General features: G+C 46.4%; 1 protein-coding gene and 1 long non-coding RNA gene across 2 annotated transcripts; one reads left to right on the top strand and one right to left on the bottom strand.

Annotated features, from left to right (window-relative positions):
• Positions 1 to 9405: 9405 nt before the first annotated feature.
• LOC146706130 (E3 SUMO-protein ligase ZBED1-like) lies at positions 9406 to 12103 on the top strand. Its single transcript, XM_085464152.1, has 3 exons — positions 9406 to 10753; positions 10930 to 11182; positions 11354 to 12103. The coding sequence occupies exons 1-3, from the start codon at positions 9636 to 9638 to the stop codon at positions 11768 to 11770; spliced, it is 1788 nt and encodes a 595-aa protein (XP_085320278.1). The 5' UTR covers positions 9406 to 9635; the 3' UTR covers positions 11771 to 12103.
• Positions 12104 to 13919: 1816 nt separating this feature from the next.
• LOC146706129 (uncharacterized) lies at positions 13920 to 15089 on the bottom strand. Its single transcript, XR_014921739.1, has 2 exons — positions 14432 to 15089; positions 13920 to 14351 (listed from the first exon to the last, which is right to left on the bottom strand). It is a non-coding gene; the product is annotated as an uncharacterized LOC146706129 (long non-coding RNA).
• Between the last annotated feature and the right edge of the window lie 2958 nt (positions 15090 to 18047).

Raw genomic sequence — 18047 nt, 5'->3', positions numbered from 1 at the left:
GTTCCCCCCTCCAGGGGCGGGGGCACCTAGACCCGGTTTGTAGAGTACGCTTGGGGAGTGTGATCGTGTGTACAACGTCTCTTTATGTCTGTCTCCACGTTGGTTGAGTGTGGAGTAAGAGCATATGAGAGCATGAGGGTGGGAATGGATGTTTGTATCTGTGTGTGCCTGTATGTCTGTGTCTATATGTCAGGTTGGGTGTCAGGCGCCACCTCTCTGGGGACATCTCAGGCCCTCCAAGGTTTGGAGGCCTATCTCCCCCTACCACCACTTCCCCTGCCAGTGGCGGACCCCCTCAGACATCGGTGCGTTGGTGGTTCTTTGTGTCCGGGGATGGACGTCCAGGTACACACCGGCTCACTCCTTGGCGGCCGCTTATCGGGGCCTGGAGCCTGGGGCTCGCTCGGGCCACTTCGGAGGTGGGGTGCCCCCGGCCTCTCGGCCTGGGGCTCGGTCACTCAGGCGCAGCTGGCTGCCGGCGGAGCTCACGGGCGCGTCACTGCAACTCCCCCTGGCTTCTGCTCCGCGGCTGCTGAGTGAGCCCTCATCTGGGACTCTCCTCAGCTCTTTCCGGGACAGTGGCGCAGCTGCCCCTGTGTTGATCTTCCTTGGTCTCTTGTGTTCTGGGGGCCTCTGGATGTCTGGAGTTTTGATCTCATCCACACCTGCTTCATGCCCTGGAGGACGGGGCTGTGGCCCCCCCACACCCTCTAGCAGATTATTACATGAAGGAACCTTTTAAAAAACAAAAAACAAGCGCGTCCATGCTCACAGGTGTACACACGGGTGATCACACCCACAAACTACACCCTTTTTGGCTCCTACCTCAAAGCACACTGTGTTCTGTTGATCTGAAGATGGCGGCGCGCACAGACGCAGCGGCCCGGAGCTCCTACACTTTTGCACTTTTGGTGGTACTGTGTATTATTTCACACAGTCTGGGGTTACTTCAATACAACAGAGATGATCTACTACAACTAAGCCGTGGAGATCTTCAACTAACATCCGAGTATCTCATCCCCCCGGAGATCGTTAAGCAACCCCCGGGGCTACCCGCAACAGCAAGCCGCAGGAGGAGACGTTGCGAGCGGAGGCAGAAGAGAGGCAAGCGGGGAGGCCTGTGGGCACGGCTAAAGACTAGTCCGTTTAAACCACCACTCCCGATCATATTCCTCTCCAACGCCCGTTCAATCCGTTACAAACTGGATGAAATACGACTGCAGATCGCCACTCGACGGACTTTTAATAACTGTTCGTGCATGATTTTCACTGAAACCTGGCTGGACAGCGCCATTCCCGATGCGGCTATCGATCTAGCAGGCCGCACCGCCTATCGAGCCGACAGGTCTGCGGACTCGGGTAAGAAGACTGGCGGGGGGCTGTGCATCTATATTAACAACCTTTGGTGCACGAACGTCACGGTAACGGAAAAACTGTGCAGTACAGAGGTAGAACTGTTGGTGTTAAAGTGCCGTCCATTCTATCTCCCTCGGGAATTTTCTGCCGTTTACATCTGCGCTGTTTACATTCCACCAGATGCTAATGCTAAGCTAGCGTTAGCACAATTGAGCAGCAGCATCAATAACAGCCTGGTAGCACACCCGGACAGTGTCTTTATTGCGGCTGGGGATTTTAACCACGCGGACCTGAAATCTGTACTTCACAACTTCCACCGTAATGTGAAGTGTGCTACCAGAGGAGATAGAACGTTGGACCAGGTGTACACCAACATGGCGAATGCGTACAGAGCCCAGGCTTATCCCCACCTGGGTCTGTCAGACCATCTCTCCCTTCTGCTACACCCAATATACACACAAAAGATCAAGAGCACTGGGATTACAACCAAAACCGTGAGAACATGGCCGCAGGATGCTACTCCGATGCTTCAGGACTGTTTCCACTGCACAGACTGGGATGTATTCAAGGGCAGGACACTGACAATCGTGTCGCATTGGACAGTTACACCTCCACTGTCTTGGACTACATCTGTTTCTGTGTGGACAATGTAACAACTTGGAAACGATTCCGTGTGTTCCCTAATAATCCACCCTGGATGACACACGGAGTTCAACAACTTATTCGAACAAGGAACAACGCTTTCAAATCCGGGGACCAGGAGGCATACAGTGCTGCCAGGGCCAACCTGAGAAGAGGCATCAAGCCTGCCAAGCAGCAGCACAGGAGGCGTATCGAGGCCAGGTTTGAGAACAACACAAACCCAAGGCAGGTCTGGGAGGGCATCAGGGCTATCACGGACTACAAAAGAAGAACACCATCACCCTCAGCCGACAGTTCTACTCTGGCTGAGGATCTAAATCTCTTTTATGCCCGTTTTGACAGGGAGAACACCGACCCTGTCCTGTCCCCTCTCCCCTCAACCGACCCTGCTCCGGTCCTGAGCACTCATGAGCTGAGGCGTGTGTTCCGGAGCATTAACACCAGGAAGGCGGCCGGGCCGGATGGAGTGCTGGGCCGGGTGCTAAAAGACTGTGCTGCGGACCTGGCGGACGTCTTCACCTCTATATATAACACCTCGTTGTCCTGTTCACTGGTACCATCCTGTTTCAAAGCAGCAACCATCGTTCCCATCCCAAAACAGTCAAATGTCACATGTCTGAACGATTTCAGACCTGTGGCACTCACCCCCATTCCCGCCAAATGCCTGGAGAGACTGGTCATTAAACACATCAGAGCTGCTTTTCCACCATCCCTGGACTCGCACCAGTTTGCATACAGGGAGAACCGGTCAACCGAGGATGCGATCGCCACAGTGCTGCACACATTACTGAAGCACTTGGAACACAGGAACACCTATGCACGGCTCCTCTTTGTAGACTACAGCTCGGCTTTTAATACCATCCGGCCATACAAACTCCGTCCCAAACTCCACCAACTGGGACTTAACTCCTCTCTGTGCAACTGGATTGTAGACTTCCTCACTAACCGTAGACAGAGTGTCAGAGTGGGTAAGAACACCTCTTCCACCCTTGTGGTCAACACCGGTGCCCCTCAGGGGTGTGTTCTGAGCCCTCTGCTATACACTCTCTTCACCCATGACTGTATTTCCTCCCGCGCGTCCAATCTCATTGTTAAGTTTGCAGATGACACTACAGTGCTCGGACTTATATCCAACAATGATGAGACAAACTATAGGACAGAGGTGCAACAACTAGAGTCATGGTGCCACGACAATAACTTGGTCTTAAACACCAAAAAGACCAAGGAGATCATTGTAGATTTCCGGAAGAGGGGTCATAACAACCATCTGCCTCTCTTCATTGGCAGTGAGGCGGTGGAGAGGGTGAGCAGTTTTAAATTCTTGGGGGTAACTGTGACCGAGGACCTGTCCTGGGGCAACCATATCACCTCAGTTGTACGGAAGGCCCAACAGCGCCTCTACTACCTGAGGAGACTGCGGAGCGCACACATTCCCAGATCTCTGATGTTGAACTTCTACAACTGTGCCATCAGCAGCGTTCTGACGTATGGATTTCTAGTGTGGTTCCCCAGCTGCACCAAGGCCGATCAGCAAGCACTCCAGCGGGTGGTGAAGGAAGCTGGCAGAATTATTGGAACAAGTCTGCCAGAGATCAGTAATATCTTCCCCACTCGCTGTCTGAGGAGGGTGCACAGTATCCTGCGGGACCAACATCACCCTGCGTGCCACCTTTTCCACCTGCTTCCCTCAGGGAGAAGGTACAGGTCTATACAGGCCAGAACATCCAGAATGGCCAACAGCCTGTATCCACAGGCTGTGAGGCTCCTGAACTCTCTGCCCCCCTCTCACGGACAATAACCATATCCAACTTCTTAATAGCAATGAACTGGTCTGCATTGGTGCATCATATCTTTATTCTCTTCCCCCTCCTGCCCCCCCCCCCCCGCCCCCCCCTCTTTCTTAAATAGATAACTATCATATCTGATATCATATCTCACAGTACAATAATATTGAACGGGTTGCATTGTTGTATTTTGTCATGTTTCTCAGGTCTTTGTCTGAATTTCTACGAACATTATTGCTAAGGATTGTCTTATTGCATTGGAGTCACACTGGGTTAAATATGTACACTTGGGTTTTAAGGGGTATTTATTATTTTCTTCTTTTTTTTGGGTTGTATGGAAGCCCCAAACGCAATTTCATTGTTCTTGACAATGACAATAAATAAATAAATACTAAATACTTATGTGCTGCACAATAATGTTTAACATTTAGTATTTACTGTCATATTCCCATATATCATTGTGATGTTGTTTATTCTATTACTCTTGTTCTCTTCTGCTTGCTTTCTTTTTTCTTTCTCAGCAGGTGATCCAGGTGATTGATATATGCATTTTTTTTTCTCTGCCCGTTCTGTTGGTTTTTGTCTTTTGCCCTTCTCCCCCGTCCCCCTTCTCAGCTGTTTCTCTTTCCCTCTTTCTTTCTCCCCTTCTTTCCCCCAGTCAAGTCTGTCCCGTATTCAGTAAGTGAAAATAAAATAAACAATAAAAGGTGAATCAAATGGACCATTACGGCAAGGCTGGGATGGTCAGTTTGGTAAAGTAAATCCGTTGGGCATCTTTCTTTGCCTTTAGACAACAATTCTGATGGCAAAAGAGCCAAACGGGACAGGCCAAAAAAAACAAAAAAAAACAAAAAACAAAAAACAAAAAAAACAAATGAGCCACATCTCTGCTGGTGCATGCTGGGTAAGCACAGGTGGGATCAGTGGCATCATTGTACAGTTGTCTAACATGCAAGCGTGCAGCAGGGTCGCATTAGGAATGTGCATCACGATGAAGCCATTATTACGAGATCTTAACAACCCCCCGGTTTGCTTTATGGAGACTGCACGCCATTTCAGAATCAGAATCAGAATCAGAATACTTTATTGATCCCTGGGGGAAATTATTTTTTGTTACAGTGCTCCATTTTAAACCAACATTAAGACAAGACAGACAATACGCTAACTAAGAATAGTACAATATATACATATATATACATACATACATACATAAGTCACTTATAAATAAATATTTGGAAAAGAAACATGTGTAGTTGTAGCAGCAAACAGTGTGTTAAGTGGATGCGTTGTACAGGGAGATGGCCACAGGCAGGAATGATTTCCTGTGTCGTTCAGTGGTGCTTTTCGGTAATCTCAGTCTCTCACTGAACGAGCTCCTGTGACTGACCAACATGTCATGGAGTGGGTGGGAGGTGTTATCCAACATTGTCTTTATCTTGGACAGCATCCGCCTCTCCGACACCACCTTGAGGGAGTCCAGCTCCATCCCCACAACATTGCTGGCCTTACGGATCAGTTTATTAAGTCTGTTGGCATCTGCGACCCTCAGCCTGCTCCCCCAGCATGCAACAGCATAGAGGATCGCACTGGCCACCACAGACTCATAGAAAATCCTCAGCATTTTCTGGCAGATGTTGAAGGACCTCAGTCGCCTCAAAAAATAGAGACGACTCTGGCCCTTCCTGTAAAGTGCTGTGGTGTTTTTAGCCCAGTCCAGTTTATTGTCAATGTGTACTCCAAGGTATTTATAGTCCTCCACAATGTCAACACTGACCCCCTGGATTGAAACAGGGGTCAAGTGTTTCCTGGTCTTCCTGAAGTCCACGATCAGTTCCTTGGTCTTTGCCACGTTGAGCTGCAGATGATTCTGCTCACACCACGTGACAAAGGAGTCGACCACAGCCCGGTACTCTGTCTCATCATCCCTGCTGATGCATCCAACCACCGCAGAGTCATCAGAAAACTTCTGAAGATGGCAGGTCTCTGTGCAGTGGCTGAAGTCTGTGGTGTAGAGGGTGAAGAGGAAGGGGGAGAGGACAGTCCCCTGTGGTGCCCCTGTGTTGCTAATCACCTTGTCAGACACACACTGTGGGAGACGTACATATTGTGGTCTTCCTGTCAGGTAATCAACAATCCAGGACACCAGAGAAGCATCCACCTGCATCGCTGCTAACTTATCACCCAGGAGGGTCGGCCTGATGGTGTTGAAAGCACTGGAAAAGTCAAAAAACATGACCCTCACAGTGCTCGCCGGCTGGTCCAGATGGGTGTAGACACGATTGAGCAGGTAGATGATGGCGTCCTCAGTTCCGAGACGAGGCTGATAAGCGAACTGAAGGGGATCCAGATGTGGTCTTACTATGGGTCGCAGCTGGTCCAGGATGAGCCTTTCCAGGGTCTTCATGATGTGGGAGGTCAGTGCCACGGGCCTGTAATCCTGGGGGCCACTGGGACGAGGCGTCTTTGGTACAGGGACGAGGCATGATGTCTTCCACATCACCGGGACCCTCTGCAGACTCAGACTCAGCATAAACAGTTTATGAAAGACTCCACACAGCTGGGGGGCACAGGCCTTGAGGACAAGGGGACTCACTCCGTCTGGTCCAGCAGACTTGCCTGAGTGAAGTCTCCTCATTTGCATCTCAACCTGGTATTGAGTGAAGGTGATGGGTGGGGGAGGGGTGTCAGGAATCTCACAGGAGGCAACATGTGAAGAGAGAGGCTGGCACAGTGGTGTGGCTCTGGATTCCAGGCTGACTGCAGGTGAGGTTGTGGGGGTGGGAGCAGACACTGTGGTGTCGAATCTATTGAAAAACAGATTCAACTCGTCGGCTCTATTCTCACCTCCCTCAGCTCCCCTGCTGTTGGTTGGCCTGAATCCAGTGATGGTCTTCATGCCCCTCCACACCTCTCTCATGCTGTTCTGCTGGAGTTTCCACTCCAGCTTCCTCCTGTAATTGTCCTTAGCCTCTCTGATCTTGTCCTTTAGTAACACCTGGATCTTCCTCACCTCCTCTTTGTTGCCCCCTCTGAAAGCCCTCTTCTTGTTGTTGAGGAGGGCTTTGATGTCCTTAGTCACCCACGGCTTGTTATTTGGGTAACAATGAACAGTCTGAGCTGGAACAATGGAGTCGGTGCAGAAAGTTATGTAGTCTGTGATACACTCAGTAAGCCCATTGATGTCCTCGGCGTGAGGCTCACAGAGTGTTTCCCAGTCGGTCACCTCGAAACAGCCCTGTAGTTCCGCTATTGCCTCCTCTGACCACCTCCTAACAGTCCTGGTGGTCACAGGTTCCCTCCTCACAATTGGCACATAGCGGGGGGTGAGGTGAATCAGGTTATGATCTGACCTACCAAGTGGGGGGAGGGAGGAGGAGCTGTATGCATCCTTGACGTTAGCATACAGTAAGTCTAAAGTTTTCTCTCCCCTGGTGGGACAGTCCACATATTGTTTGAATGTTGGTAGTGTATTGTCCAGTGATACATGGTTGAAGTCACCCGAGATCACAATAAAGGCACTCGGGTGCTGAGTCTGTAGCCGAGCTATGGCAGAGTGGATAGTGTCACATGCAGCTGTGGGGTTAGCAGAGGGGGGAACATAAACAGCCACCAAGATGACGTGAGAGAATTCCCTGGGTAAATAATACGGCCTGAGTCCAACAGCACACAGTTCAGTGTCCGGGCAACAAATCCTTTCTTTGATTGTTATGTTGGCAGGGTTACACCACCGGTTGTTAACTAAAACAGCAAGCCCACCTCCTTTACGCTTACCGCTAGCGATGCTGTCCCTGTCCGCCCGAACAGTGTGGAAGCCTTCCACGGAAGCATTCTCATCGGGAATGACCTGGTGCAGCCATGATTCGGTGAAACACATCAGGCTACACTCTCGGTATTCCCTCTGACTCCGTACCAGTGCTGAGAGCTCGTCGATTTTACTTGCCAACGATCGCACATTTCCCATCACGATAGACGGCAGACACGGTTTAAACCTCCTCCTCGCTTCGAGCCTCCGCTGTCTCACCGTCACCTTTTTTCTTCTCTTCTGTCCTTGACCTCTGCATCCCCGATGTGTTTTCCTCCAAATTTCAGCTGGTACTTCTGCGGGCACTTCTGCGGGCCTGGCCAGCGAGCCGGCCGGCATCAGGGCGATCAGCTGATCTCTGGAGTAAACAGTCCGTGCGTGTAGGAGATGTGCCGCGGTCCCGTTCCATGATAAAAGTAACAGTTCCACGGCCACCAGAAGAACAAAAACTCTCTCAATCCACATGATTGAGTAAGAGATAGAAAACGGAGGAAAATACAAGTCAGAAAAAAAAAAGAATACGTAAGAAAAAAGAGCTAAACTAAGAGAAAAGCAGGAGCGACTGTAACAGGCTGCACGCTGGTTGGCGCATGCGCACTAGATTTATTAGCCATTCTAAACAATGCGAGGGAAGATCTAGCGGAGGACATGTCTGATTCAGTCATCAGTTCCTCTTTGTTTTCTCGGATGGGAGGCCACATCTTTCAGGTCTCTAGCAGCATATGTCTAACAGATTCAAATGAATCAGCTGATAAAATCATTTCAGAGTCTGTGCACTCAACTGAATATTTCATGATGCCGAAGCTATCGGCCACGCCGTCTCACATTTCTCTGCCCTGCTTTTACGTGCTATTAAATCATTTGCCGAATGACAAAGTACAATCGGGATTAGGTGATTTGCGGATGCAAATTCAGTTGCAATAAAACACACGGTATATGCAAGCGTTAGCATGGAGAGACGTGCATGTACGCTGTTGTAAAAATGACACGGTGATATATCAACGTGCCATATTTTGAGATATTCTTTGTAAGAAATACAATGATTTGTAATCTCCTTTCTACATACCGTCCTTGTGTGACAGACAGAGCAACTTTTAGTGTCTAAAATCATCTTAATGTTACTTTTTTTGTTCCAATTTCTTATTTCAAGTCTTAGAACTGCCTCTGCCAACTGCCAACTCCCAAATGTCATTTTCTGTTGATTAAAGTCACCCAGAATCATCCAGCTTCACTGCATCCTGCCAAAACAAAGTTGGTCGAAAAAAAGAAGAGAAGATTAAATAAGGATGGGTGCAAATGTACCACCTGAGGTCACAGCGCATAAAGGTAATTCATCACTGTCATTTCAACATCAACACCTTCCCAGCAGGTAAAAAAAACCCCCTCCCAAACCTTTGATTAAACATCAGCAGGAGACAGCGGTGCCAAGCAAAATCAAAACCAGTGAAGCATCTTTGGCCTGCAGGAGACTCTTTTGCAGTCAGCTAAGCAAGACAGATCACTAACCGGTCCTAAAAGAAACGTTTAATCCTAATGAGGTTATCCCGCTCGTAGCATTTTAACATTGGCTTCCTGAGTGCCTTAAAAAAAGAGTAAGACTGAAATTTTATAAATGATTTATTTGTGCCATTCTTACCTTCACTCAATGCTGATTTTACAATGTGAAGTGATTCAATAAAGTAATGCTCAAAAAATCACACCTTACTTGAATGAGAGACTCCACCTGATAAAAAAGAGGGTTCTACAACCACCACCTACAACTATTGTGATTTGCCTGTTCAGCGTTGTTGATCCCTCCTTTGCATATTTTGATTAGGGGTGTCAAATTATCGCGTTAATTGCGATTAATTAATTACAATGCTATTTAGCGCGTTATGTTTTTTAATCTCGTTAATCTAATTTTTAATCTCTTGACGTCATTGATTTTGTATGAGAGTTGCTATGTTATAAAATCCGTTTTTATGTGCTGGGCTCCTTGTGCTTGACTTGTTGGGGGTGGAGTCACGTCGTGAGGTCAAGGTGAGAAGTGGTGATTAGCTTACAGTGTGGATATGGAGGCGCATCTGAGAGTTGTTGGCCCAATGAACGGGAAATTTGTATTTCATAAACGCCCCGACGGCACCATTGACAAAGGTAAAGTGGTCTGCCTAGAGTGTAAGAAGGAGTTTGCTTACCACCGAAGCAGCTCAAGTTTGGCCTATCACCTCAACGCAAAGCACCCAGCCGCGAGTGCAGCAACAGCTAGCAGTGAAGACGTTAGCAATATAGCAAGCCAGAGCAAAGCTTTTCGCCAAACAAAACTAGAGAATACCCCTCGTATGAGCAAGTCTGCGACCGACAGGCTGACTAATGTTATTGCCAAGTGGATAGCGATGAACTGTAGGCCGATAAATATAGTAGAGGACGAAGGATTGACAGAGGTGTTGCAAATTGCGTCCAATGACCCGTCATACAAGCCGCCGTGCAGGACTACAGTAACGACCAAAATCAGCAAAATGTACGACGGCGAAAAGAAAAACAAACTTGAGATTTTGGCGGAGGATTCTCCCAACTGTGTTGCTATAACCGGAGATCACTGGACCTCAGCTGGCAACCACAGCTATTTTGGGGTGACTGGACACTTTATTGATAGTGAGTGGAACCTCAACTCATTTGCACTGACCGTCATGAGAACAGAAACCAGGCACTTTGCTGATAAATGCGCCGAACAGTTCCTCAAGGTAGCAAATGACTGGGGTATTGAAAACAAGATATCCACCATTGGCACAGACAGCTCAGCAAACATGCTGGCTGCTATGAGAGCACTTCCATATGAGCACATCGCCTGCAATGCTCACATTCTCCAGAGGACCATCACGGTATGTCTGGATAGCAGTGGTTTTGTCGGTGTACTGGCAAAGTGCCGCAAGATTGTTGGTCATTTTAAACAAAGCCCTGCGAGTACCACAGAACTTAACCAACAGCAAGTAGCACTCGGAAAGAAGAGCGATCAACTTATACAGGATGTACCCACCAGGTGGAACTCGACTCTCGCAATGGTCTCACGCCTCCTATGTAACCGAGAGGCTGTCCAGGCTACGTTGGACCAACAGAACCACAGGTTGGTCTTGCCAACCGAAGCTGAGTGGGCGAAACTGCAGAGGCTGGAGCTCCTGCTTGAACCATGCAAGTAAGTTCAAATAAACACCTTCCCATTTTAATTATATAAACTACTGTTACATGTGTAAAATCAAAATTAATGAACATAACAAGGAACTTTTAAGGACAATTAAATTGGAAATCAGTTACACTTTGATTTAAATGAATCCAGCTAGGTTTATTTAGCAAACCTCTCCACCTCTGCAGGTATGTGACAGAGCTGCTGGGTGGTGAGGCCTACGTCTCTTGCTCTGTAGTGCTGCCTGCTTTTCGCCATCTGTACCGTGTCATGGACATTACTGATGATGATCCTGCCTACGTGGTGAAGTTCAAGAATGCCTTCCAGAAGGATCTGGCAGCACGACGAGCTAATGGCAACGAGATATGGTTCGAGGTGGCCACAGCATTGGATCCACGGTTTAAGGATTTGAAATGTCTTCCAAGAGAAAAGAGGGAACAGGTAGGACAATAAGGTTAAGCTGGACTAATGAGTCCAATTCATTATCAAATCAAACTTTTATTTATTATATGGAACACAAAGTTCTTTTCAAGATTAAATAAAATAAAATAAAAAAGCACTTAGTTTTAATCACAATCATTCATTCATTCATTCATTCATTCATTCATTCAGGTGTGGACCATTCTGGAGAATATGCTCCAGGCAGCAGAGCCCAGAAGAGCAGATAGTCTCCAGCCCTCCACAGAGGATGATGGACCAGCTCAGAAGAAGAGGAGGAGCGAACTCCTTCTGGGGTCTGACTCTGACTCAGAAGATGGAATTGAGTCTGGAGAGCTGCAGCGCTACAGAGCAGAACCCAGCATCAGTATTGATGACTGCCCCCTGCAGTGGTGGTATGCTCACTCAGGAGTCTATGAAAAGCTGTCAGTCCTAGCACAAAAGTACCTGGCCTCCCCAGCTACCTCTGTACCCTGTGAGAGACTCTTTAGCCTTGCAGGCCACATAGTGCAAAAGAAAAGGGCAGCCTTGCTTCCAGAAAATGTTACCAGGCTGGTGTGTCTTAGCGACTGGCTGAGGAAGAAGAAATGAGACACATGTGGTCAGCATAGCTGCTGTGTCATTTGTAGCCTACTAGAATAGATTGCTTGATGTTCAGCACTTTTTTTTTGTGATGGAAGAATACTTTGATGTGCTAACTTGCAGCACTGCAATGTCAGTTTTATTTTTCATTATCTGAAGCAGAGGAATTTCAGTGCTGTATTGCTCAGAAAAGAGCAACTCTGATGTGCTAACTTGCAGCACTTAATTTATTTGATTTTATTTGTATTTATTTTTCCACTTATTTTACAAAAGAATACAACAGTATGTAAATGGTTGCATCTGTTTAACGTTTGTTAAACAATAAATGACTTTATAAAGTCACTTTCTTTGTTATATCAGTCTTTTGGTCTGCCACAATAAGTTGAGGGCTTTCCTCAGCTATTTTTAGGTGAGATTAAAAAAGAGATTAATTAGATCAATTAATTAAAAATCATAATTAATTAATCTCTATTTTTTTTTAATCTCTTGACAGCACTAATTTTGATACTGCTTTTGACTGAATAACAATTATTGCCTCAATATAAAGTCTTGCAGATGGAAATAGCCAAAGCTACTGGATTGGATGTGAAGTATTACAAAGTGGGTGGGACACAACCAAAACAAATATGTAATTCATGCACTGCCCAAAAGTAGATTGCTGGTAACAGTTTCAGCCACTCACATAGCCTACACAGTGTCCCGAATACAGGTAGGTTTCCAATCGCCCTCTGGGCCCTGTTTCAGGAAGCCGGTTTGGAAAACTCAGAGTGAAAAACGACACTCACGGTTGAGTAACCCCGAACTGTCCAACTCGGAATATTCCGTTTCAGAAAGGCTGATAACAATTAGTTCAGTCAACGCGGAGTTGCTTTAACCCCAAGTGAAGCGCGCGGACGAGGATACATAAAGCCCTGATAAGCGGAGCACAGATTAAGCGAGTCACCATGGAGACGGAGGGAAAGAAGGCGCGGTCAATGTATTTCACAGCGCTTGAGGCCGAAATTCTGATGGCAGCATATGCCGATAACATGCAAATTCCGCGGAAAAAAGTAACACAGCCACAGCTGCAAAAGCATGCATGGCAAAACATAGCCGACAGAGTCAATGCGTGAGTGTTAATTTAAACATTGATCGAGGGATTTCCACCCATTTAACACGTTATTTTATCATATGTTATTTTATTTGTTATTTTATACATTTTATTTTGTGATGTGATGTGAGCGCAGGTGCAACCCAACAGGCCCCAAACATTCCTGGCAGCAAGTAAAAATGAAATATAAAAATATAGTCCAAACAGGTGAGGTGTAATTGTATTATGAGCCATAGTGCTTGGTCTGTTTGTCCCATGTAAATCAATTGCAGTTAGAGGCTACATTAATTTTCTTTCTGTAAGCACTTATTGAAATTATCTGAGCACATTACAAGTACATATTTGCTTACTCTGTATGCTCAAATGTGGCCCGTTATAGCCAACAGAAAAAAAGCGGAGGCCCGAAAAACAGGTGGGGGTCCTCCACCACCACCACTCACAGAGGCTGAGCAGTTGGCCCTCAGCCAAAACAGTGGGCGCCCTGTGGCCGAAGGCATCTCTGCGGGGACATCCTCTGAGTCAATAACCCCGCAAGACACAAGTGCCTACATAGGGGGTAAATCCAAAATAATACATGATGTGCATACATCCTTTCTTCACAGTCACCTTTGCAGTGCGACACATTCATTTGATAAACTCTCTACCATAATGAATTATTTTGTAGTGAAGTTATTTTCCGACTGATTTTGCCTTGCCTCAGTCTTGGTTGTCTTTGAGAGCATAATGACAATGAAGTGTAAGGTGATTGGTATGTTTGTTAATTGCCATTTGGTCCCTTGTAAGTTATAAGTGACCTGTATAAACCTCATATTCTATCAGTTGATGGTGATGGTGTACTGCATCTGGTGCAGCCTCCTGTTGAGCCAGACCAACATGCAGTTGTGAGTAATACTCCACAGATTATATGAGTTTACAGTAGAACAGCAATGTTGTCTATTTCTTTACTACAGGAAAATAATGAAGAAACATTGACAGCTGTTACAGAGGAGGAAGCAACAGAGACACTTTATGAGGTTTACATCTTTTAATACTTTGTGTACAGGAAATACAGGCGACCAATAAAGCCAGTTGAACAAAAAATCTGTTTATTCTTCTTTCAACATGTTGAGGTGATGGGTCAAAAGAAATGATTGTGACATATGGTGTCTCTGACTGCTCTTCCATCTTGTATGTCCGTGCGAGGGTCAGGATGTTCATGGTTTGGATCACTGCTGATGTTTGGTTCAGAAGGACAGTGTTCTCCTCTAATTGTGGCAATGTTGTGAAGAATCACACATGCCACAATAATGTCACATGCCCTTTCTGGGGTGACCCTGAGTCTTTGCAGGCACTGGAACCGGGCCTTAAGCATTCCGATAGTCATTTCAATTCTGGCTCTTGTCCTGCAATTAGCCAGATTATATCACTGCTGTGGGCCCGGTTCAGGGTCAGGGTAAGGGGTAAGCAAATAGGGTAAACATGGATACCCCCTATCACCAAGCAAGTAGCCAGTGAACTCTCCTAAGACAGAAGGGTACACTTCAGTTCAAATGTCCCTGAAGCAATTGGTCTTTATATATTTTAAAGTATTCTCAACTCACCATGTCCACATTTTGTGCTCAGTGTACATTCACGGAATATTTGTGAGTCATGGACAGAGCCTGGCCACTTGGCTTCCACATTTGTGATAATGTTGGCAGCATCACATATGATCTTCACAGTGCAGAGAACACAAATTAGCATCCATTACTATAATGAAATAATTTGTTAGTTTGAAATGCTACAGGGAACTATGTACCTGTACATTAATGCTGTGGAAAGACTTCCTGTTCACATAGTCTCCTTCATTTACTGAAGGAGCAATGATTGGAATGTGAGTGCCATCTGTACAGCCAATCACGCCTGGGAACCGTGAGAATAAATGTAAAATTTAAGTAGTAGTCCAAGTATCACCACATCATACATTAAGTTTTGGTCATCCTGATACCTGCAATTTTGTGGCATCCCTCTTTAATAAATCTTGTGGGTCTGTGACCGGGGAACACCACAAACGAGTACAGGAGACGTTTCAGTGCAACTGTAACATTCCTGACTGCCCGACAGACGGTAGCCTTGGAAACGTGCTCAGCGTCACCAATATTATACAGAAAGCTCCCGTTTGCAAGAAACCGAAGTGCAATACAAATAATATGCAATGAACTGAGAGCATGTCCGCGATGTGTCACATGCGTAATATATGGCCTGAGGATGTTATCCAAATAAATTATAGATTGTGCTGAGAAACGGTAACGTTCGCACAGAAAATCATCAGGAAATGATAAAATGTCCAAACGCGCTCTGATCACTCTCTCCCGGCGGAGAGCTCTGCGGAGAATTTGGGCTTCACGATCTACTGGCTCTTCAAGGAAGTGGCACGCCATGTCCGACACTTCCTACTGTCAGGTTTCCGACAAAGAGGCGGGGTCAGTCAGGGTTAGTTGTAGTAAACCTGCTAGGGGGCAGGTTAGCTTCACGGAGTGTGTCGTCATAGTGACTCACTGAGGCTGCAGCTGAACTCGCTTTGTGAAACCGAAAACCCAGAGTTTTCGTTAACTCAGGGTATACTTACTCAGTTTTTCCACTAAACCGGCTTCCTGAAACAGGGCCCTGGTGGACAAACCATGCACCATCAACACTCGTAGCATGAATGAAGGGTGTTTCTGTCACGGACCCGGCTCTGGGGACTCGGGGTCCGTGGGCAGTGGGGACGATGACTGTTGTTGTTGTTGTTGTTGTTGTTATTGGTATTATTATTATTATTATTTGGTGTGTTGTCTGCACTGCCCCTGTGCACATCTGTATGTAGGCAGGTATGTGTGTGTATTGCCTTTCTGCTGTGGCCAAGTTACAGGCACCTTCAGCCCTGGGGGCGTGGTCTAACTTGAGGGCTGGCCACACCCGAAGTCCTGGCCGCACACCTGGGCCCTGTTTCAGGAAGCCGGTTAAGTGGAAAAACTGAGTAAGTATACCCTGAGTTAACGAAAACTCTGGGTTTTCGGTTTCACAAAGCGAGTTCAGATGAAGCCTCAGTGAGTCACTATGACGACACACTCCGTGAAGCTAACCTGCCCCCTAGCAGGTTTACTACAACTAACCCTGACTGTCTCCGCCCCTTTGTCGGAAACCTGACAGTAGGAAGTGTCGGACATGGCGTGCCCCTCCTTGAAGAGCCAGTAGATCGTGAAGCCCAAATTCTCCGCAGAGCTCTCCGCCGGGAGAGAGTGATCAGAGCGCGTTTGGACATTTTATCATTTCCTGATGATTTTCTGTGTGAACGTTACCGTTTCTCAGCACAATCTATAAGTTATTTGGATAACATCCTCAGGCCATATATTACGCATGTGACACATCGTGGACATTCTCTCAGTTCTGTACATATTATTTGTATTGCACTTCGGTTTTTTGCAAACGGGAGCTTTCTGTATAATATTGGTGACGCTGAGCACGTTTCCAAGGCTACCGTCTGTCGGGCAGTCAGGAATGTTACAGTTGCACTGAAACGTCTCCTGTACTCGTCTGTGGTGTTCCCCGGTCATAGACCCACAAGATTTATCAAAGAGGGATGCCACAAAATTGCAGGTATCAGGATGACCAAAACTTAATTTATGATGTGGTGATACTTGGACTACTACTTAAATTTTACATTTATTTTCACGGTTCCCAGGCGTGATTGGCTGTACAGATGGCACTCACATTCCAATCATTGCTCCTTCAGTAAATGAAGGAGACTATGTGAACAGGAAGTCTTTCCACAGCATTAATGTACAGGTACATAGTTCCCTGTAGCATTTCAAACTAACAAATTATTTCATTATAGTAATGGATGCTAATTTGTGTTCTCTGCACTGTGAAGATCATATGTGATGCTGCCAACATTATCACAAATGTGGAAGCCAAGTGGCCAGGCTCTGTCCATGACTCACAAATATTCCGTGAATGTACACTGAGCACAAAATTTGGACATGGTGAGTTGAGAATACTTTAAAATATATAAAGACCAATTGCTTCAGGGACATTTGAACTGAAGTGTATCCTTCTGTCTTAGGAGAGTTCACTGGCTACTTGCTTGGTGATAGGGGGTATCCATGTTTACCTTATTTGCTTACCCCTTACCCTGACCCTGAACCGGTCCCACAGCAGCGATATAATCTGGCTAATTGCAGGACAAGAGCCAGAATTGAAATGACTATCGGAATGCTTAAGGCCCGGTTCCAGTGCCTGCAAAGACTCAGGGTCACCCCAGAAAGGGCATGTGACATTATTGTGGCATGTGTGATTCTTCACAACATTGCCACAATTAGAGGAGAACACTGTCCTTCTGAACCAAACATCAGCAGTGATCCAAACCATGAACATCCTGACCCTCGCACGGACATATAAGATGGAAGCGCAGTCAGAGACACCATATGTCACAATCATTTCCTTTGACCCATCACCTCAACATGTTGAAAGAAGAATAAACAGATTTTTTGTTCAACTGGCTTTATTGGTCGCCTGTGTTTCCTGTACACAAAGTATTAAAAGATGTAAACCTCATAAAGTGTCTCTGTTGCTTCCTCCTCTGTAACAGCTGTCAATGTTTCTTCATTATTTTCCTGTAGTAAAGAAGTTAACAACATTGCTGTTCTACTGTAAACTCATATAATCTGTGGAGTATTACTCACAACTGCATGTTGGTCTGGCTCAACAGGAGGCTGCACCAGATGCAGTACACCACCACCATCAACTGATAGAATATGAGGTTTATACAGGTCACTTATAACTTACAAGGGACCAAATGGCAATTAACAAACATACCAATCACCTTACACGTCATTGTCATTATGCTCTCAAAGACAACCAAGACTGAGGCAAGGCAAAATCAGTAGGAAAATAACTTCACTACAAAATAATCCATTATGGTAAAGAGTTTATCAAATGAATGAGCAGCACTGCAAAGGTGACTGTGAAGAAAGGATGTATGCACATCATGTATTATTTTGAATTTACCCCCTATGTAGGCACTTGTGTCTTGCGGGGTTATTGACTCAGAGGATGTCCCCGCAGAGATGCCTTCGGCCACAGGGCGCCCACTGTTTTGGCTGAGGGCCAACTGCTCAGCCTCTGTGAGTGGTGGAGGACCCCCACCTGTTTTTCGGGCCTCCGCTTTTTTTCTGTTGGCTATAACGGGCCACATTT

The sequence above is a fragment of the Copadichromis virginalis genome, linkage group LG7, assembly GCF_057382275.1.
Source record: "Copadichromis virginalis isolate Kocher_CV1m ecotype Utaka linkage group LG7, C_Virginalis_male_GT1.1, whole genome shotgun sequence".
Lineage (NCBI taxonomy): Eukaryota > Metazoa > Chordata > Actinopteri > Cichliformes > Cichlidae > Copadichromis > Copadichromis virginalis.
The sequence above is the reverse complement of the archived record's forward strand: the minus strand, read 5'-3'. Positions and strand labels throughout refer to the sequence as shown.